The 21,997-nt window shown below is 43.8% G+C and overlaps 1 protein-coding gene across 3 annotated transcripts in view; it reads left to right on the top strand.

Moving 5' to 3' along the window:
• The window catches only part of WDR35 (WD repeat domain 35), a 315,141-nt gene that overhangs the window by 135,982 nt on the left and 157,162 nt on the right, over window positions 1–21,997 (top strand). For all 3 annotated transcript variants that reach the window (XM_033936987.1, XM_033936985.1, XM_033936986.1), the window contains 2 exons: window positions 8,108–8,168; window positions 17,088–17,232. In XM_033936987.1, coding sequence (XP_033792878.1) covers window positions 8,108–8,168; window positions 17,088–17,232 — 206 coding nt within the window. The remainder of the gene's footprint in view (window positions 1–8,107; window positions 8,169–17,087; window positions 17,233–21,997) is intronic.

Genomic DNA, 21,997 nt, shown 5'->3' with positions numbered 1-21,997 from the left:
TGATAGTGTCCGAAGATCTAAAGGCGAAAAAACAGTGTGACAAGGCAGTGGCTGCTGCCAGAAGGATTCTGGGCTGTATAAAGAGAGGCGTAGTCAGTAGAAGGAAGAAGGTGTTGATGCCCCTGTACAGGTCATTGGTGAGGCCCCACTTGGAGTATTGTGTTCAGTTTTGGAGACCGTATCTGGCGAAAGACGTAAGAAGACTTGAGGCGGTCCAGAGGAGGGCGACGAAAATGATAGGAGGCTTGCACCAGAAGACGTATGAGGAGAGACTGGAAGCCCTGAATATGTATACCCTAGAGGAAAGGAGAGACAGGGGAGATATGATTCAGACGTTCAAATACTTAAAGGGTATTAACGTAGAACAAAATCTTTTCCAGAGAAAGGAAAATGGTAAAACCAGAGGACATAATTTGAGGTTGAGGGGTGGTAGATTCAGGGGCAATGTTAGGAAATTCTACTTTACGGAGAGGGTGGTGGATGCCTGGAATGCGCTCCCGAGAGAGGTGGTGGAGAGTAAAACTGTGACTGAGTTCAAAGAAGCGTGGGATGAACACAGAAGATTTAGAATCAGAAAATAATATTAAAGATTGAACTAGGCCAGTTACTGGGCAGACTTGTACGGTCTGTGTCTGTGCATGGCCGTTTGGAGGAGGATGGGCAGGGGAGGGCTTCAATGGCTGGGAGGGTGTAGATGGGCTGGAGTAAGTCTTAACAGAGATTTCGGCAGTTGGAACCCAAGCACAGTACCGGGTAAAGCTTTGGATTCTCGCCCAGAAATAGCTAAGAAGAAAAAAAAAAAATAAAAATAATAATTTAAATTGAATCAGATTGGGCAGACTGGATGGACCATTCGGGTCTTTATCTGCCGTCATCTACTATGTATCTGATGAAGGTATGTAGTGCCACATGAAGTTTGAAGAAATCAGGGGGGTGGGACATCACAAATCCCAAACTTTTCTCCAAAATTTCCATCTGCGGGGTGGTGAGGCAAAGAGATGACAAGTTTATTACTGTCGGGAGGCTGTCGCCCTTTATATGGCAAGATTTGAAGAAACTTGGGTATATACATCTACATGGAATTCTCAGATTTGTTTTTAGGGCAGATTTTTGGATGACATTTTCTTCATCTGGCATAATACTAGGCAAGAACTTGACTATTTTGTAGAATTTTTGAATTCAGTGGATCCGAACATAAAGTTCACCATGTCATGCCATCAAACAAAAATAGATTTCTTGGATATCACTGTCTAAGTGCAAGGGGGTATTATTACCACATCCCTCTACAGAAAGCCTGTCACTCGTAACACCACGCTACACTTTGACAGTTTTCATCCGTTTAAACTGCGATTTAACCTACCTGTAGGGCAATTTTTACGCATTCGTAGGGTCTGCTCTTCTATGGGAGAGTACAGAACACAGGCCAAAAAATTGACAGACAGACTCAGGGTTAGAGGTTACCCAGAAAGATCTATTAAACAGGCTTTCAACAGAGGTAGATATGCACAGAGGGAGTTACTCCTGCAGGAACCCCTGAATGCTCTTAAAAGTGACAGTGATCAGCTCACATGTGTTCTCCCTTTTTCGAGAGCTGCCAAAATGGTGGTGGACATGTTTAGAAAGTATTGGTTTATAGTACAACCCCACAAACCTTTAGAGGCTTTCCCCAGGATAGCGTACTCCCGGGGGATTACACTGGGCCAACGTTGCAACTTTCAAAAATATGGGAGCCGACCTGAGCGGGAGGGGGGGCACCATGGGGCATGTGGGAAATGCCAGTGGTGCCCCTCCACCATCCAGGGTGACATTTGGAAGGTTCCAGGGAGGACTTTATCCTTAAGGTCTAGACATAACACCGATTGTAACACCCAGGGTGTAGTATATGCCATCATCTGTCCTTGCGACCTCGTATATGTGGGTCGAACTAATAGAAAGATAAAAACACGGCTGACAGAACATAAATCCCGCATTTTCAACAAGGTAGCACAAGCACCCCTGGTAGAACACTGGTTGAGAGCAAAACATACCACAAGCGATTTAAGATGGCGTGTCATTAATAAAGTGGTTGGGTGGGATGGAAGGGGCGATCAGGTTAAGCTCAATGAGAGTGAACAAAGATTTATTTTCATGTTGGACACCATTGAACCCCGCGGGTTAAACAGTGAAATCGAGTGGGGATCGGTGATGTAATTTCGGTTGGGCCAATGAGCTGCAGGGGGCGGGTACATTGTTAGTTTGAGAGGGAGGATTTAAATCTGGAGCCAAGGACGCCGCCGCCATCTTTTCTCACAGGAGTCGGATGACAGCGGCAGCCTTGGTGAGTGCAACATATAGACACTGTATTAATTTACTAAGTTCTTTGTTAGGAGAGGGGCAGGGCACAATCGAATGTGACAGCTTCTGTTCTATATTTTGCAGGGAGACCCTTGATAAAATACTTGTTAGTGTGAAACATGTCGGGTCTGACTCCCAGGTGTTTGGCTGAGATAAGTATTTATTGCTTTTGAAATATTCAGCACAGCATTGAAGTGATGAAGTTATTTAAAGTATTTATTCTATAAAATACAGAAAAACAAAAGAAAAAGGAAATAAGACTAATAACATTTACAAATTGACAGCCAATGATGAGGCACCACAACAGACTTCCCGCAGTATAAACTAGCACAGCGGTGGAGTGGTGGGGCTGAGGCGTCTTTTTGGAACATAGTAAAAGAGACACAATCTTTATATGCGTTCAGACTAGCACATTTACTAATCAGGATTGCAGCAGCCTGAACAGAATATTTATCAACACTAGCCATTTTTTAGTAAGCTCGGGGTTGGTCACAATGGCATCTAACTTCACCTAGTGCCTGGTCCCGCCAATGGTGGATTCATGTGGATTAGACGTTGGTGTGGAACACTGTCAAAGGCTTTGCTAAAATCTAAATGCACCACATCTAGCGCACATCCTCTATCCAATTCTCTGGTCACCCAGTCAAAGAAATTGATCAGGTTTGTCTGACAATACCTATCTCTAGTGAATCCATGTTGCCTCCGGTCCTGTAATCCACAGGATTCCAGAAACTTCACTATTCTCTGTTTTAAAAGCGTTTCCATTAATTTGCTTACCACAGAAGTCAAACTTACCGGCCTGTAATGCCCTACTTCTTCCTTACTTCTACTTTTGTGGAGAGGGACCACATCTGCCCTTCTCCAGTCCTCTGGTACCACTCCTGACTCTAGAGACTCATTGAAAAGGTCAGTCAGCGGAACTGCCAGAACTTCCCTAAGTTCCTTCAGTGCCCTTGGATGTACACCATCCGGACCCATCGTTTGTCTACCTTTATTTTAGCTAGTTTCTCACGAACACAACCTTCTGAAAATTGATCCAGGTCTATTACTCCTCCATCCCTATTCATGTTTGTCTTCTGCGGTCCCGCTCCGGGCGCTTCAGCCGTGAACACAGAACAGAAATATTTGTTAAGCAATTCGGCCTTTATCAGCTTCTACATATTCCTCCCCTTCACCTTTGAGTCTCATAATGCCACTTTTGCACTTCTTCCTGTCACTAATATATCTAAAAATTGTCTTGTCTCCCCATTTTACCGTGTCAGCTATTTTTTCTTCCATTTGCATCTTTGCTTTCCTGACTACACGATCAGCCTCTCTTTAACTTTTCCAGATATTTTTACCTGTCTTCCTCTTTCTGCGATCTTTTCCTTATCTTCTCAGTTACTACTTTTGAGAACCAAAGCGGCATTCTCTTCCTCTTACTTTTACTTACTTACCTAACAAAAAGGTTTGTCGCCCTTACAATCGCTCCTTTCAGTTTTGCCCACCGCATTTCCACTCCTTCCAGACGTTCTCACCCAGACAACAGTTCCTTGACGTAAAGCAGGGCTGCCCAAGTCCGGCCTTCGAGATCTACTGGCAGGCCAGGTTTTCTGGATATCCACAATGAACATGCATGAGAGAGATTTGCATACCTAGAAGGCAGTGCAGGCAAATCTCATACATGTTCATTGCAGATATCCAGAAAACCTGGCCTGCCAGTAGATCTCAAGGACTGGACTTGGGCAGCCCTGATGTAAACCCAGGATCCATAACAGACCTTAGCTGGAAACAATTCTCAACAATAGACTGGCAAACCTTTAACACCTACTACAATAAATACACCCACTCCTTCTGCAAATTGGACACATGCCCACCATATATCATGAAAACTGCCCCATGCCACTTCAAAGCAAACATGATGACATGGGTCAACCACCTACTATCTACAGGAAACTTCCCACCAGAGCAAGGACATATTCTGATAACCCCAATTATAAAAAACGCAAAAGAATCCCCAAATTCCCCATCTAATTACAGACCGATCGCAAACATCCCCCTTTTCACCAAAATAGTAGAAGGGGTGGTAAAGACTGAACTCTCCACTTACCTAGAAAAATTCAACATCCTCAGCGACAATCAATCAGGCTTTCGCACGGACCACAGCACCGAAACCATAATTGCCTCCCTCCTCGACTATCTTCACACGCTCTTCAGTCTAGGATCAAGTGCCTTGATCATACAGCTAGACCTAAGCAGTGCCTTTGACCTGGTCGACCACACCATACTCCTCGAATGCCTAGCACACATTGGCATATCCGATCAGGTCCTCAACTGGTTCCAGGGGTTCCTAAAAAATAGATCCTACAAGGTACTCAAGGACAACAATATCTCACATAGCTGGGACAACACCTGTGGCGTCCCGCAGGGCTCCCCCCTCTCCCCCACTCTATTCAACATCTACCTGGCCTCCCTAGGCAACCTCCTTCACACCCTCAAACTCAAATATTTCATATATGCAGACGACATCACAATAGCCATCCCCCTCACCAATTTCACACCAGAACTACTTGACTACATTACTAACATTTTCAACCAGATTGAACGTTGGATGTTATCGTTCAGGCTGAAACTAAACCCGGACAAAACAAAATTTTTTCTAGCCACCCCCAAGGAAAAAATCAAAAACACCACAATTCATCTGAAAGGAATGACCTTCCCCCTAGAACCCACCTTAAAAATACTGGGAGTCATCCTAGACAAAAACCTATCCTTAGAAAACAACACAGACCTCATTGTCAGGAAATGTTTCATGGTACTTTGGAAACTTCGTACCATAAAAAAATTCTTCAATGACACCTCCTTCCGCCTACTAGTACAATCCTCCATTCTCAGCATTCTGGACTACTGCAACATTATCTATCTGAGCGCCACAAAGAAAACCACCAGGAGACTAAAAACGATCCAAAACACCGCCATTCGCCTCATCTATGGCCTGAAGAAATGGGAACACATATCCCCATACTACAACCAACTTCACTGGCTGCAATTCGAATCCAGAGTTCTTTTCAAATTCGCATGCATATGCTACAAATCGATAAATGGTCTTTCGCCAAGATACATCACTCCCCACTTAAATCTTCACTGCACCAACAAGAAATCCCGCAGAATTCAGCTGTTCGCATACCCTTCGCCAAAGCTTTGTCAACTCAAAAGATTCCTTGATAAAACCCTCGCCTTCCAAGCAGCCAAGATGAACCCATGGCTAGCCCAAATGATACTCGAGGCCCCCACCTACCTCGACTTCAGAAAATCACTCAAAACCCACCTTTTCAGCAAACAAAACCCTTAACTGACCCTTCAGATAATCTCAAGGCCCCCTACCCGACTCTTCTCCTTCACGATAGCTCCTATCTCCCCCTGCTTCTCCTTCCCACTTCCTTCAAGTCTGACCAAATCTGTTGTAAATCCGATTACTTTGTTGTAATTCTGCCCTCTTCATCTTTGAAGTTGGCTAAACTTGTTGTAAATTTCCCTTTTCATCTGCCAAGTTTTGGCTACAGTTATTGTAAATCCTATAAATTTGTTGTAAATCTACAAGTCTATGCGGATCCTAATCTAATTTAATGTAAACCGCCTAGAACTCGCTGGGTATGGCGGTATATAAGAATAAAATTATTATTATTATTATTATTATTAAACAATACAGAAATCATTCGCAGTTATGAGAAACTTAAGACAAGTTCAAAAATTATTCGATAGAACACAATTCCAGCTCTTAGTACAATCCCTAGTCCTAGGTCTTTTAGACTATTGCAACATTCTCTACCTCCCCTGCCCAGCAACAATGATAAAACAACTGCAAACAGTCCAAAACACAAGCACTGAGACTTATCTATTCATTGAGTAAACATGACCACATCACAGAGGCATATCTCAACTCACACTGGCTTCCAATTCCGATAAGAATACTATGGTCAGATCGCTAATGGAGCGAAAAATACAGTATTCGTGAAAACAGGCACATTACTTTAGAGTTCTGACCAGGGAATCAGATGCCAGTATTGGAACTGCACATATCATTGTTGTGGAGGTTCTCAAGTATCACACATTGGGTACCTAGGATACTGACTGATAAGCACAAGATGATTTGTTTGCAGACTTCCACAGTCTTTTTGGCACGGTATAACAATGAAAGAGAAAGCTTCCTGGCATGTATCGTTACAGGGGACAAAACCTGGGCGCATCAGTATGAGCCTGAAAGCAAGAAGTAGTCTTCACAATGGTGTCACACATCATCTCCAGTCAAGAAGAAGTTCAAGTCTCAATCATCCGCTGGAAAGGTCCTGTTTACTCTCTTTTGGGATATGAATGAACCAATTTTGGAGCACTATAAGGATAGGGGTGAAACAGTGCAATGTTGGAGGAGGAGCTGAAGTCAAGAATACAGAACCGTAGCAGAAGACTTTTGTCTAAAGGTGTTCTTCTCCTACATGATAATGCATGCCTTCACACGGACACTGCAACTCTTGATACCATTCAGAGATAGAGATTTCGGATCTAGCAGCATCCTCCATACAGCCCTGATCATCCTTCCTCTGATTATCATGTATTTGGACCCTTGAAGGACGCTTTGAGAGGACGAAGATTTAGAAAAGAAGACAAGGTCAAAAAAGCAGTGCATTCCTGGCTGAAGGCACAACAAAAAAAACATTTTTTCCAATGAAATAAAGAAGTTGATGCAATGGTGTGAGAAGGAGGGTGTTGAAAAGGAGGGTGATTATGTAGAAAAATGACATATAATTTGTATCTCTAATTGAATTATACTGTATATCTCAAAATATTCAATTTGCTGTTACTTTACATTGCATTACATTAGAGATTTCTATTCCACCATTACCTTGCAGTTCAAGGCGGATTACAAGAGAGTTATAAACGATGGGTTACAATGAAAGATCATTTGTCATTTCTAGAGAGGTAAAGAGTAGGTCATGTAGTTTCTGTGTGGCGGGAAGATGGAGGGAGGTAGGACGGTAAGTTTGATGTTAGGACTGTTTCAGGAATTTCTTAAAGAGTATAGTTTTTATTTCTTTTCTGAACATCTTGTAGTCTGGGGTCGTTATCAGAAGATTGGAGATCTGGTTATCTAGTTTAGCTGCTTGAGTGGCTAGGAGGCCATCTTATAGTTTTTTCCGTTTTACTTCTTTGATCGAGGAGTGTGTTTCTGTCTGACTGAGGTGGTTTGGATGAGGCGGCGGTTCAGATAGGTTGGGCTGTCTCCGTTTAAGGTTTTAAATAACATACAGTAGAATTTAAATAGTATTATTTCTTGGATTGGTAGCCAGTGTGAGTTGATGTATGCTTCTGTAATATGGTCGTGTTTCCTCAAAGAGTAGATGAGTCTCAGAGCTGTATTTTGGATTGTTTGTAGTTGTTTAGTCATTGTAGCAGGGCAGGGGAGGTAGAGGATGTTGCAGTAATCACTTAGTAGACCTAGGATTAGGGATTGTACTATAAGCTGGAATTGTGTTCTTTTGAAGAATTTCCTGACTTGTCTTAGGTTTCTCATAACTGCGAAGAATTTCTGTATTATTTTATTTATTTGCGGTTGCATGGTGCAGCATCTGTCTATAGTCATTCCTAGTAGTTTTATGGTAGTTTGAATGGGATAGTTGATTGTGTTGATATTGGTTATGGTTGGGTCTTTATGAAACGCCCTCTTATTTTCAGAATAGAAAGAATGCTGTTTCTTGTATTTGCAGACAAAATAATTTTGTGTTTTGTTTCTTTTCAGTATGTGCTGGTGCTTTGCAATTCTATTGGCACGCCACTGGATTCAAAATATATTGATATTGGTAAGCTGGTGCTTGCTTGTTTTTGTTTTTTTTTTTAATTATTAGTTGGAGGTTCCTCAAGTTGTAGTAGTTGTAGTTTATATTCTAGTGCAATGTGCCTAGTGGTCCTGAATGCTAGGTTATGCAAGTTGCTTGCAGAATGCTGCCAATCATCTTTTGAACTCCGCCTACTTGCCTCCTCAGTTTTTTTTCTGCAAGCAAGTTAGAAGCTTAGAAGTGTTTCTGCTCTGTGTTTTTATTATTTTCTTGTATTTTTTTTCTAACTGTTCAGTTAGAGACTTGGTGCCTAGAGGTTCCCACTTATTTGGACCTCTGCCTGGGAAAAGACACAGACTCACACTGCAGAAGTCTGCTAGCAGGATCAGCCCTTGGGAACATCTAGCAAGCCAACCGGCTTTTCTATTTTTTGAGCTCAGGGGCCATCCCCTGCGAAGTTGCTCGCATCCGTGATTTGAGCACAGGTTGTTTGACTCCTTCCTGGCTTGGCTGGGACTAATAGTGGGTTGGCTGCATGGTCCCCTTCACCTTTGCGGTGCAAGGTTTTTCCGGAGTTGAGGCTCAGTCCTATCTTAGTCTGACTGGCAGCCTAAAGACTAAGTTTGTCTTGCGAACCTGTGAGATAGTTCTCCATTTATTCCTGCTCTACTTCTAAGCTGAAGGAGGCAAGCACATGGAACAGTGAGCAAGGCTAACCTTAACAAGTCTATGGAGAAAATTGGGGGGGGAGGTCTAAAGTGTCCATCTGCTTCAAAACCCCTGAATTTTAATTAAAGTTGACAGGAATTGTACCCCTAAGGCTATATCATGCCAGATTTACACTGGATGGCTGATCAAGGAACATTCATGTCCCATGTGTGACGGAGCACATGGGGGTGGGGTGGGCCTTGGCCTCAGTCTCTGAGTCTTCTAGAGCTGGGGATCCACAGGAGGCACGTTCCCAAGGGATAAGACCCTTTCTAGAGCCCTCTGAAGATGTATTGGCTAAGCGCAAACGCACAATGGCTGCAGAGCCCGGAAGGACCTATAAAGAAAAGAAGGGGATAATAAGATGTTCATCCAACGCTTTATGTGTCATATCTTGAAGAAATTCTTTAATGTGATACTAATAGCTACTAACATAAATGCCACTCTATACTCATTTCAACAAATTCTCATTAAAATATTGTATCATATCAATTTTATGAGTTTCCATTCAAAATTTTTTTTAAATATAAATCACTTGGGATTCGAGGTGAGCATATCATACTGAACTAGTTGATCAGATCATAGGATCTCTTATGATCTTTATATCATTCCAGGTCCATATCCCTGGATTGAGATGTTGTAATCATTTATGATACAATCCTCCTATCTAACACAAAAATGCTTTATCCACAAGACCCCCAATACAAGACTTCACCCCAGACTTTGTGAGCCTTATGTGGAATGCCTATTTGATCTGCCAAGGGTCCTCAGCGTCTTTCAGTGTGTTGGAGGCAGTGGCATAGGGGATCTCCTCTCACCATGCGCTCTGACCAGACGAGGACACAGAGCTGGACCAAGAGGTTCAGTCTGATATATACTGGGAAGTGGGAAAGTTTGATTTCATGCTATGTTGTCCCAGGATGCAGTTTCTCTGGCAGAATCTGATTTTCTGCATGAGAGCAGTGGTCAAAAAATGATAGTGGCCCTGGACCAGGGGGGGAAGACCCATGTGTGCCAGCTGTTCAAAGCCTCTGCGCTCTTGGGCATCATTTCTATTTTGCTATGAGAATTCCTCCAGCCCCCTCATCACATAACCCTATTCTCCTGCCCACCAACCTAGCCAGCAGACTAATTGGTCCCCTTAACTTTATCCATGACATCCTGTTTGTTTGCCTTGTCTGTTTAGATTGTAAGCTCTTTCAAGCAGGGACTGACTTCTTTTGTGACTCCTGTCACAGGGTTACCCCTATTCCTATTGAGGAAGCCTTGCCAAAAGAGGACGGTAAAGTTAAAAACATTAAAAGTATTCCTAAACCTGCTAATTTAACTCCCAAAGCAGCCCCTAGGAATATTTAAAAGCAAAGCCTTCCCATAGTTAAACCTCCTCAAGCCATACCTAAAGCATCCAGCACTGGTTTAGCTTTCCCCAAGCTAGCTATAAGGAAACAGCCAGGAAGACTACATGTCCCAGCAGCAACAGGGTCAGGGAAGGGGAGAAGCAGGGATGGAATACAAGCCATACCCAATCTGGCTGATACTGGTTCAAGCCAGATTAGAAGGCTTCAGAGGGCAGGCTACTCTTAACACACCTGCAGTAAGGGCTAATCAGCCCAGTGCAGTGAAAGAAAAGGGAGTAACTTTCACACAGAAACAATTCCAGCATCAGCTATCCAAAGCCACTTCAGCCTATGAGAGCCAGAAAGCAACAATCCTCACCATGGCAGCAAACTAATGCTGCTTTTGAGCCAGATTTTGAAATGACTGCTAGTGAAAGTTCATATGACATGGAAATAGAAGGAACTGATATTCCTAGCCCAGAAGGCATGGAAATAAGCTGAAGGCCACTGTTAAAGGGGGGTTGTGTGAAAGGAACTGGTGCACAAGATTATTGTGGAAAAGTGAAGTTTTGTTTGAACTTTAAAGCATAAGCCACAGGCAGCCATTTTGTTGGGATCTGGGGAGGGGATCTTTCCAAGCTAATCCATTGAGAGAAAATTATTTGGAGAGGATACCACCCTTGGGGCATTAAGCCTAACCCCAAGGGAGTTTTGCCTGGCAGAAGAAAAGCTTTCCATTTTGTTGAAAAATGTTTTAGCATATTTTTGGCTTAAACTACAATTGTTTGGTTTGGTTTGGTTTGTGAATGCTGAACTTAAGCACAAGGTGATACAAACCTGAGAATTTATTTGACACTTGTTTATGCTGGTGAAACAATAAACAGTACCCAAGAAAATTGCACCCAAAGTTTTGAACTCTTTCTTAAGGCAGTATCAAGCTATCTAAACAACCTCACAAACTGCTCAGCCCAGGTTGGTGTACACTGAGATAGGCCTCTTGTGAGGCCAGCTTGGCCACGCCCAGTCACACTCCATACAGCACTGTGTACGTCTGGTAGCGCTATAGAAATAAGTAGTAGTAGTGCTCAATTATGAGCAGCTCAGTTGCTCCAACCGCATTTTTCCCTCACATCCAGACATCACACAGCTGGTCATGGACTACTGGAAGTCACAAGAAGGATCCCTGTGAGTGGTTAAGACTGTGGTCAAGCTTTCCCGATGGCTCTGGGTTTCCGGCAGCTGTTTTTTCAGCTGAAGTTGGATTCACTGCTTCAAAACCCCTGAATTTTAATTAAAGTTGACAGGAATTGTACCCCTAAGGCCTTCTACCTCTATATCATGCCAGATTTATACTGGATGGCTGATTAAGGAACGTCCATGTCCCATGTATGACAGAGCACATGGGGGGAGGGGTGGGCCTTGGCCTCAGCCTCTGAGTCTTCTAGAGCTGGGGATCCACAGGAGGCACGTTCCCAAGGGATAAGACCCTTTCCAGAGCCCTCTGAAGATGTATTGGCTAAGCGCAAACGCACAGTGATTGCAGAGCCCAGAAGGACCTATAAAGAAAAGAAGGGGGTAATAAGATGTTCATACAACGCTTTATGTGTCATATCTTGAAGAAATTCTTTAATGTGATACTAATAGCTACTAACATAAATGCCACTCTATATTTATTTCAACAAATTCTCATTAAAATATCGTATCGTATCAATTTTATGAAAGTTTCCATAAGTGGTGCAGGTCCTTGGCTAGTGAAAGAGGTGTGATGTTAAAGGATACTCAGGACTGTAAAGTGGGACGTGGTCCTCAAGCAGCAATTTGAAGCTTTGGCCCTAGAGAATCAAGAACACTTTGGGCTTACAGCATGGCCCTTGAGAGGGCATCTCTGATAAGCAAAAGTTACTAAGACATGGTTGTTTCCACTCTGCTTAGTGCAAAGCTGTTGATGGTAGTAGTCTGTGCCAAGGCCTGGAAGTCCTTTCAGCACTGTTGTGCTTTGGATGATGTAGAACCCTTACGAGCCCCATTTTCGGTTGTCCTGGACCTTTGCGAGAGGGATTGATAACATGGAATGTTGCTACTCCTTGGGTTTTGGCCAGGTACCTAGGACCTGGATTGGCCACCGTGAGAATGGGCTACTGGGCTTGATTGTCCATTGGTCTGACCCAGTAAGGCTATTCTTATGTTCTTATGGACATCAGAAGTTCTTGTCAGTCAGATTGCTGAAGGTGCAGATAGCAGGCCTTTCCTGTTTCTAAGCTCAAGGGGAAAGAGACTCTCTGGCTTCTCATCCAGATGTCACCCAGTTCATTAAAGGGGCTCTTCAATTGTGCCCTCCAGTGCATCTCCCTTTCCCTTCCTGAAATCTTAACACTATATCACAAGGTCTCAGTATAGCTCCGCATGAGCTCTTACAGAAGGCTTCCCTTCTGAATCTTACAGTCAAGACGATTATATCGATGAGGCGAGTTTCCAAGTTACAAGTATGTACTGCTGGGAACTGTTCCTTAAGTTTATGGAAGCAGGGCTCTACTTGCACTCATTACACCTTTCTTACCAAAATTAGTCTCAGCCTTCCACCTTAAATCAGGAAGTCTGTTTGCCCACTTTTCACCCTACTAAGTCTAAAGAAAAATAAAGCATTACATTTGTTGGATATCAAGCGAGTGTTTCACTGGTACCTCGATGTCACCAATGAGTTTCTAGTATCAGATCACCTTTTTGTTCTGACCTGTCATGCCAGGAAAGGGAGGCCAGTGTCTAAAGCCTCGATTTCCAGATGGAATAAAATGGCCATTTCCTCTGTGTATGTGGGCTGTGGTGCACAGCTAATTGCATTGAAAATTCATTCCACTAGAGGAGTTGCTACCTCATCAGTGGAAACTCAGAGGGGTTTTGCCCGAGGAAATCTGTAGAGCAGCTGCTTGGTCTACTTCTCATACCTTTATCAGGTTCTTTAAGGTGGATATAGCAGCCTGGAAAGATGGCGCTTTTGGGTCCTTCATTTTGAAGGCAGGCTCAGTGGGCCTGTCCTAGACTCCAGGGACTGCTGGAGGAGTTGCCGTACAGTGAGAGATTAGAGAAACTGGGCCTCTTCTCCCTTGAAAAGAGGAGACTGAGAGGGGACATGATCGAAACATTCAAGATACTGAAGGGAATAGACTTAGTAGATAAAGACAGGTTGTTTACCCTCTCCAAGGTAGGGAGAACAAGAGGGTACTCTCTAAAGTTAAAAGGGGATCGATTCTGTACAAATATAAGAAAGTTCTTCTTCACTCAGAGAATGGTGGAAAACTGGAATGCTCTTCCGGAATCTGTTGTAGGGGAAAACTCCTCCAAGGATTCAAGACAAAGTTAGACAAGTTCCTGCTGATCCAGAACGCAGGTGAGGCTGGACTCATTTAGAGAACTGGTCTTTGACCTAGGGGCCACTGCGTGAGCGAACTGCTGGGCACAATGAACCACTGGTCTGACCCAGCAGTGGCAATTCTTATGTCTTATGGTACGTCCCTTTTGTTTAGGACCACTAGACACATTGCACTAGAAAGAAAGATTAGATTCTTACCTTGATAATCTTGTTTCTTGTAGATGTTTCTAGGGGTGCTGAATCCCCACCCTGTCAATTGGCTTCTCCTTAGAGAATGACGTGGGGACAAATTTTTCCCTGTCCCTGCGGGAACTCATTTTTCCATCCTGTCTCGGCAAGTTCTTTTCCTGTCCCTGCCCCATTCCTGCAAGCTCTGTCCTCATCTGCACAAGCCTCAAACACTTTAAAATCATAAGTGTTCGAGGCTTGTGTGGTTAAGGCAGAACTTACAGGACGAATGGGACAGAGACAGCGACAAAACTCAGGGCGACGGGACGGGGAAATTGAGTTCCTGCAAGGATGGGGAAAAATGTATCCCCGTGTCATTCTCTACTTCTCCTGCCTTCTGCCTTAAGAATTCTCTGTGTCTCAGATGAACTGAGAGGATTAAAAGAGAAAAAGGAAAACTCAAGAATGTAAAGTCTGGTTTAAGTCTCTGCTTGCTAGCAGGACATGTGAGTAGCTACAAGCTCTATATAAAATTAGTGCTTGTTGCACACAGTTTTTGTATCTGTTTTGATCAGTTACTTGAATGTTATAATGTTAATGGATATGTTTGTCATAGAGTAGAACAGAATTGTAGTGCCTGGGATTTTTCCTTATTTCCCTCCTTCTGGTTACGTTTGTCATTATAGTTCTACTTGATTGCTTTTGTACAAACTGAGAGGGCAGGAGGAACTTCCTGGGAAGGAAGTGGGGTTCAAAGATGATTGACTGCATTCTGCAAGCAATTTGCAGGTTCAGATGCATAACCTAGCATTCAGGACCACTAGACAGAACTACAAGAAAGAAGATTATCAAGGTAAGAATCTAATCTTTCTTCAAAACTGTTTTATTATGAAGTCAGTCAGCTTCTATGGTATTTTATCACTTTTTTTGTCATTTTACAAATATTGACAACCATAGATTAATTTCAGAAAAATGTGTATGAAAATGTGTAACTCAGTATAGATGTATCTAATATGTAAGAACTTGTGCACCTGCCAGAGAGCAGAGAAGTGCAAGCACATAATATCAGCAGGGATGTTCATAAACTACAGTATTCGATAAGTTACATATGTAAATGGGAGCCCCACATATGTCCTGTTCAGGGGGAGTGTGTTTTTTGGCGCCACAGTTTGGGCGTCCATGTCTTGTGGGGACTGCATTTGTGGGGTAGCTGCTTGAGAAGCAAATTCCCTTGCTCCATGTGGCAACTTGCTGATGTTTCCAAGACCTTTTACTTTTGCTCTAGAGCTGCCAGTGACCAATTTGGATGCAGACAGCCCCAGGCTGTATTGTTTTTGTTGACTGCTGACTGGGGAAGCAGATATCATCTCAGTCCACTTAAGCTAGGACTGGTTCCAGCTGGTTCATGGCATTCAAGTGGGTGCCAAATGCAGCAAAATGTCCCACCCACTCTATATCCTTTTTGGAATGTGATTGGCTCTTGTGATCCCAGAAAGAGAATATTTCAATGTATTCAAGGAGACCTGTTCTTTCTCCCTCCTATTTTGATGACTTGGTACTCCATCTTCCTGTGAAGATAACAGATGGCTTAGTTCTCCTCCTTCAGCATCATTGACATGATGCCCATAAGACCAGTGTTCCAGAAAGGATAAAGAGTGGACTGTTTATTAAACTAGAGTGCTTTATGATAGGTCTGCTGTGCCTTGCTCCCACTTTTTTAGTTTTGTGAGGAGAAAGATTGAGAGGCGTGAGATAAAGTATGCACTCCTCCTTCCTTTGCTAATGCTGCATGGAGTAATTGTGCTCACCCCCTCTCATGCCAATATCTCATAGTTTATGGTCTATTTGGCTTAATATACTACCTTTCAAAGTAAATTGCAATAAAAATTATTTGCAATTGGCACTCCTCCTTTATAGATGGCAGATAGCTCAATGTTCTTCCACTGGTGTCATTCATCTAGTGCCCAAAAGCCCCACTTCACTGTTAAACTACCAGGGCTTTAAAGGTAAAGTCTGCAGGGGTATAGGAGGTGGGAGGTAGGCAGAGTGGTTTAGAGTTGGCTGAGAAAGAATATGTGAAGAATCGCTCCTGTCCTGGCTCACCGCTGGACCACTGGGAAGCCTGTAGTGGGCATTGGGAGCTAGCAAGGAAGGAAGGAAGGAGGACGGTGCAAGACAGGGCACTTGAATATAACCCAAAAGTTAGAAGGATTCTAGGGTGCATAGGAAGAGGTATGACCTGTAGGAAAAAGGAAGTATTGATACCCCTGTATAAGACTCTGGTGAGACCTCATTTAAAATATTGTGTACAATTCTGGAGACTGCACCTTCAAAAAGATATAAAAAGGATGGAGTCGGTCCAGAGGAAGGCTACTAAAATGGTTGATGGTCTAGACTCTACATCATAAGGCATACAGCAGGTGTGTCCAATGTCGGTCCTCGAGGGCCGCAATCCAGTCGGGTTTTCAGGATTTCCCCAATGAATATGCATGAGATCTATTAGCATACAATAAAAGTAGTGCATGCAAATAGACCTCATGTATATTCATTGGGGAAATCCTGAAAATCCGACTGGACTGCGGCCCTCGAGGACCGACATTGGACACCCCTGGCATACAGGGACTGACTTAAAGATCTCATTCTGTATACTTGGGAGGAAAGGCAGGAGAGGGGAGATATGATAGAGATGTTTAGATTCCTACATGGCATAAATGTGCATGAGTCTAGTCTCATTTGAAAGGAAGCTCTGGAATTAGAGGGAATAGGATGAAGTTAAGAGGTGATAGGCTCAGGAGTAATCTAAGGAAATAACTTTTTTACAGAAAGGGTGGTAGATAGGTGGAACAGTCTCCCGGAAAAGATGGTGGAGACAGGGGGATAGGAAGCGTGGGATAGGGACATGTGATCTCTTAGAGAGAGGAAGAGATAATGGTTACTGCAGATAGCCAGACTGAATGGGCCATTTGGCCATTTTCTGCCATCATGATCTATATTCCAGTTAACCTTTTTTCCTCCTTTTTTGTGGAAAAAGGTTACCTCAGTTTATATTTGGGTCAGTTTATATTTGAGTATATACAGTATCTACAGTTATGTGAATGAGATATAGGCTGAAAGAAAAATTAAGACCCTTAAACATAGTAACAGGGCACTAATTCATGTTATTACAGTTGCAAAGGATATTAAGGCATTTAGAATGATTTTATTTTAAGAAGATCTGAATATAAACTTTCTGATTTGGTGAACAGGACATTTCCAAGGGATTAATGTACTATGTTTCAAATTTTTTATGATTAGTACTAATCTTATTCTTTTGTAATAAAATAAACATTCTGTTTTATATTTTTTCTGCTATGTGTTTTACAGGTCCCTTATTTGTTAGTGTTACTAAAACCCATGTGATAGCAGCATCCAAAGAAGCCTTTTATACCTGGCAGTATCGTGTGGCAAAAAAACTTACTGCACTAGAAATTAATCAGGTGTCAAGGACTAGAAAAGATGGCCGAGAGAGGTTTGCCTTTATCATATTATTTTATAATAAAAGAAACATTCTGTTCTATAGTTTTACTGCTATGTGTTTCATAGATCCCTTATTTGTTAGTATGACTAAAACCGATGTGATATCAACATCCAAAGAAGTCTTTTATACCTGGCATTATCCCAGGACAAGCAGGCAGCATATTCTCACTGATGGGTGACATCACTGACGGAGCCCCGGTACGGACACTTCAAGAACTTGAAAAAGTTCTTGATGCCTGCACCGTGCATGTGCGAGTGCCTTCCCGCCCGACGTAGGAGTGCGGTCCCTCAGTTTCATAGTTTCTGCGGAGCTAAGAAATCGCGTTGAAAAATTTTTCATTCGCTGCCTTCCCGCTCTCACGGTTTACTGACTTTTTTGTCACTTTCTTCTTTTATTTCTTTCATAAGTTCATACTACATTTAAAAAAAAACAACAAAAAAAAACAATTAAACTTTATTTTTTCTTTACCGTTGTCGATTTGACCTCGTGGGGCCTTATGGATCACCATTTTATTTTCTGCATGGCTCTTGTCCCGGACTGGATTTTCCTGCCCAATCTTCCTCCACGCAGTTGTTTTGTGGTGGAACTTGTCTTCACCGACATCCTTCTGTTATTTTAGCTATGTTGGGCCCTCGACTTTGCCGTTTTTTTCTTCCCTTGTTTTTTTCCTCTTCAGCGCATTTTCATGTGTATTCTCCAGAAGCAGTTTCCCGTCGACGCCGCCAGGAATCTGACACCAGTCAACGCTGGTGATCCGGTACCCAGCGTACTTCCGGCACCGATTCTCCAGTCCGCACCATCGGTGATCTTCTTTTGGTAAGTTGGTTTTCTCCTTTGGGCTTCAGGTCATTGTAGCAGTGAGCCTAATCCTGACGACCTAGTCATTGTAGCAGTGAGTCAAGTCCTGCCGACCTTTTTTCAGCCCTATATCTGGCTCTGCTTCAGTGTCGATGACTGTCTTGATATGGGCATGTTCATCTTGGAAGCGTGGAGTAGCACCGATGGTACCGATCATGAGACAAAGATACCGGTGTTCTTTTCTTCTATTCTAGAGAGCCACACCTATGGTACCGGTCATCAACCAAGGGTACCGGTGTTCTTTTATTCCTGCTCTGGAACGACACCAATGGTACCGGTCAGGGACCATGGGTACCGGTGTACTTTCTTTCTCCTCCGGGAGTGGCACCGATGGTACCCGTCATGGGCTCTGAGTGCCGGTGCTTTTTTCTTTCTCCTCTGGACCGACACTCATGGGTACCGGTCATGGACCGACGGTACCGGTGTCCTTTTCTCTCTGCTTAGCAATAACACCATGGATACCAGTCATGGACCAAACGTACTGGTGCCTTTTTCTCTCTGCTTGGGAGTGACATCATTGGTACCGGTCAGGGATCAATGGTACCGGTGTCCTTTCCCGTCGGCTCCGGTGGTGCTGTGTGCCTTGATACTGGCTTTTTTCATCTCGAGAGTGTTGCACCTTGGTATCGGCATTGTATCCATTGGTACCAGTTCTTCCTTTTTAACAGTGTTTTATTTCATGCCACGATTTCGATCGGCCTCGGCATGTTTTCACTGTTCCTGTCGGTGATGTCGACGTTTCTAATTGGTGTTGACCTCCCTGCTCGATGTCAACTTCTCTATTGACGCCATGTTAATGTCGTCATTTCTGATCGATGTCGCAGTCCATATCGACGTCCAGGTCGATGTCGGACTTTCTTGTCGACCTCAACATATTTAACTGTGATTCCAGTTGTTTAGGTTGTCAGCCCTGTTGACATCGTCTCTTCTAGTGCTGCCCGATTGAGTTTTTTGATTCCGGGGACATTTTCACTTGAGTCTTCTCTGCTTTTGATGACACCAGTTGTTGTTGCAGTTACCGGTGTCGGTGTTGTTCCGGTATGGGAAGGCTTTGCAGTCATCAAGCTGTATTCGGCTTTCGACATCGACTCCTTGATGGTCTTGGTTTTGATTGGTTGAGAGGCTTGGGGTGTCTTTTGGAACTATGCCCATTTCTCTCTTGGAACTATGCTTCTTCATCTCATGTGCTTTTTTCCCTGAGTGGGGTTCGCAAAGCCTTCATCATTGCATGACATATCGTTTTTTACAAATCCATTAGGGAACTTTCTGTAAATACATTCCTTTGGGAGTTGGCTTTGTACAGTCATTTCTTTCCCTAAGGAATTTCTTTTCCTTCCTTATATTTATCTCCTCAAGGGTGGTTTGCTTCCCTTCCTTGATCTCTATGGGGACTTTTTTGATATGCCCTATGAAGCAGTTAACATGTGTCTTTGTTTCCCTCCCAAGGCTAGGGACCGGTTAGCCAAATGGGCTTACTAGATTCCTATACTGTCTGAATGGTTTTCCTTGGCATACTTTGGGGAAACATTCCATGTAGCCATTTTTTATTTTCAGTGCCTGTTTTTGCAGATCTGTTTTTTATGAATCTGGTCTGCATCTGAGTGTTTTTATCGTTACTCAACAGGACAGGTTATTGAATATGTCTGATTTTGGGAGGTGTTCCTGGGGCTGTTCTGGAACATGTTTCCTCTACATTATGAATCTCGGAGAGAGCGAGACCAGAAGGCCTTGAGCATGCGCAGATGCTCAAGGCCCAGCCCAGCCCAACCAAGAGGGAGGATCTTCGGGCACCGGCATGTTCTGTGCGTTGGTGCCGGTGCTAAATCGGGATAAGGGATGCTATTTGGGTGCTCGGCAGGGGATGCTGGATTGTGTGTGTGTGTGGGGGGGGGGGTGACGCGACGCGAGCGGGAGGATGCCGGATCTCAGGGGGGATGCCGGATCTTGGGGGGCATTCGCTGGCAGGGGTGTGTGCGATGCCGGTTCTCGGGGAGGGGTATGGAGCAGCGCCGGTGGCCTCGTGGGGGGGGAACGAATCAAGCGAGTTTCTATTCATTCCTATGGGGAAACTCGCTTTGATATACGAGCAATTTGGTTTATTTCTAGAACTAATTATGCTCATAAACCAAGGTTCCACTGTATACTGAATAATTTTTCTCAATTTCTGTCTGTTGGAAAAATGTTTGGTACATAAATCCCTATATCCAAATCAAGTAAGGGAAAATGATTAAAGCTTTTTACAGACCAACCCTCTCCACCTTCTTCCAAGAAAAAATTGACTGTATTTGTTTCAATCAAAGAACCAAAATGACCCCTACCCAGATAGAAAACTGAGATCTGAAACCCTAAATCACTTTAAACCACTCTCTCATGATGACATCACTAAAACAATCAGCACACTACAACCCTCCGGCTCTATCCTTGATCTGTGTCCCGCCCAGTCTCCTGACATCCACAAAGGAGGCCTTCACTAAATCAGTCCTTCCCCTAATAAATTTCTCCCTTCAAACAGGAATAGTACCACAAAGCTGGAAATCAGCCATCATTAGACATATCTTTAAAAAAAACACAACACTTTGAACCCAAATTAGAGAATGACACGGTGGCTGTTACCTGCGGCTAGGTAACCTGCAGAAATGGGAAGAAAAAATAAATGGTCGCCGTGGGTATGGGGACAAGGTCATTCACTTCCCCGTGGAGCGGTGAATGGTCTTGTCTCCGCAGTCAAGTGAAGGAATGTGCTCGATCACCGATCATGTAGTCCAACAGCCTCCTCCCTCCTTCTTCCCAATCGCCGCCATCCAGGCATCTCTCTTCCCCCCTTCCCTCCCACCTTTGCTGGCAAGTTTAATTTTTCTTGTCTCTAAGGTGCTGCTTGAGCCTTTCAACAAGTCTCGTGAGGCTGCCCTAAACTTCTCCTCTGATGCAACTTCCTGCTTCCAGTTGCATCAGAGGAGAAGTTTTAAGCAGCCGCACGTGACTTGATGAAAAGCTCGGGCAGGCCGGAGACAAAAAAAAAGTCATCAGCAAAGGTGAGGGGAAGGGGACCGTGGCAATTGGGAGGGAGGGGGCTGCTTGACCGCACGAAGGGCGCTTAAGCGAAGTGGAGAGAGGGGGAGGGGAGAGGAACAGATGCTGCAAGGAAATGGGTAGGAGAGAGAAGGGAACACACTGGAAGGAAGTGGAGAGAGCGGGGAAAGGGAGGGAGGAACAGACTGCATGGAAATGGGTAGGAGAGAGAGAAGGGAACTAAACTAAACCTTAGGTTTGTATACCGCGCCATCTCCACAAGCGTAGAGCTCGGCACGGTTTACAGAGTTAGGATAGAAAGGAACTCCAATGAAGGGTTATAGGAAAGGAACAAGAAGAAAGACAGGGACAAGGGTACCAGAGAGCAGGAGGTGTTAGATTTTTGGAAAAGAGCCAAGTTTTCAGGTGTTTGCAGAAGAATTGGAGGGAGAGTGAATTTCTGAGCGGGGATGTGAGGTTGTTCCAGAGTTCTGTGCAACATGCTGGAATGAAGTGGAGAAGAGCGGGGGAGGGGAGGGAGGAACAGATGCTGCATGTAAATGGGTAGGATTGAGAGGGGAACACGCTGGAAGGAAGTAGAGAGAAAGGGGGAGGGGAGGGAGGAGCATACACTGCATGTTAATGAGTAGGAGAGAGGGGAGAAAGTGCTGAAGGAAAGTGGGGAGGGGAGAGAGTGAAACTGATGCTGAAGGGATATGGGGAGGAGAGAGAGAGGGGTGCACATACTGGATGGAAGGAGGGGATGATGAAAAAAGAGCACATGCTGGATTGGGGATACAGATACCAGATCTGAGGGGAGGAAAATAGGAGAGAGATACTAAAAACTACCTGGGGGATGAAAGGAAAGATGGAGGGGAAGAAGACAAAA

The sequence above is a fragment of the Geotrypetes seraphini genome, chromosome 3, assembly GCF_902459505.1.
Source record: "Geotrypetes seraphini chromosome 3, aGeoSer1.1, whole genome shotgun sequence".
NCBI lineage: Eukaryota > Metazoa > Chordata > Amphibia > Gymnophiona > Dermophiidae > Geotrypetes > Geotrypetes seraphini.
The sequence above is the reverse complement of the archived record's forward strand: the minus strand, read 5'-3'. Positions and strand labels throughout refer to the sequence as shown.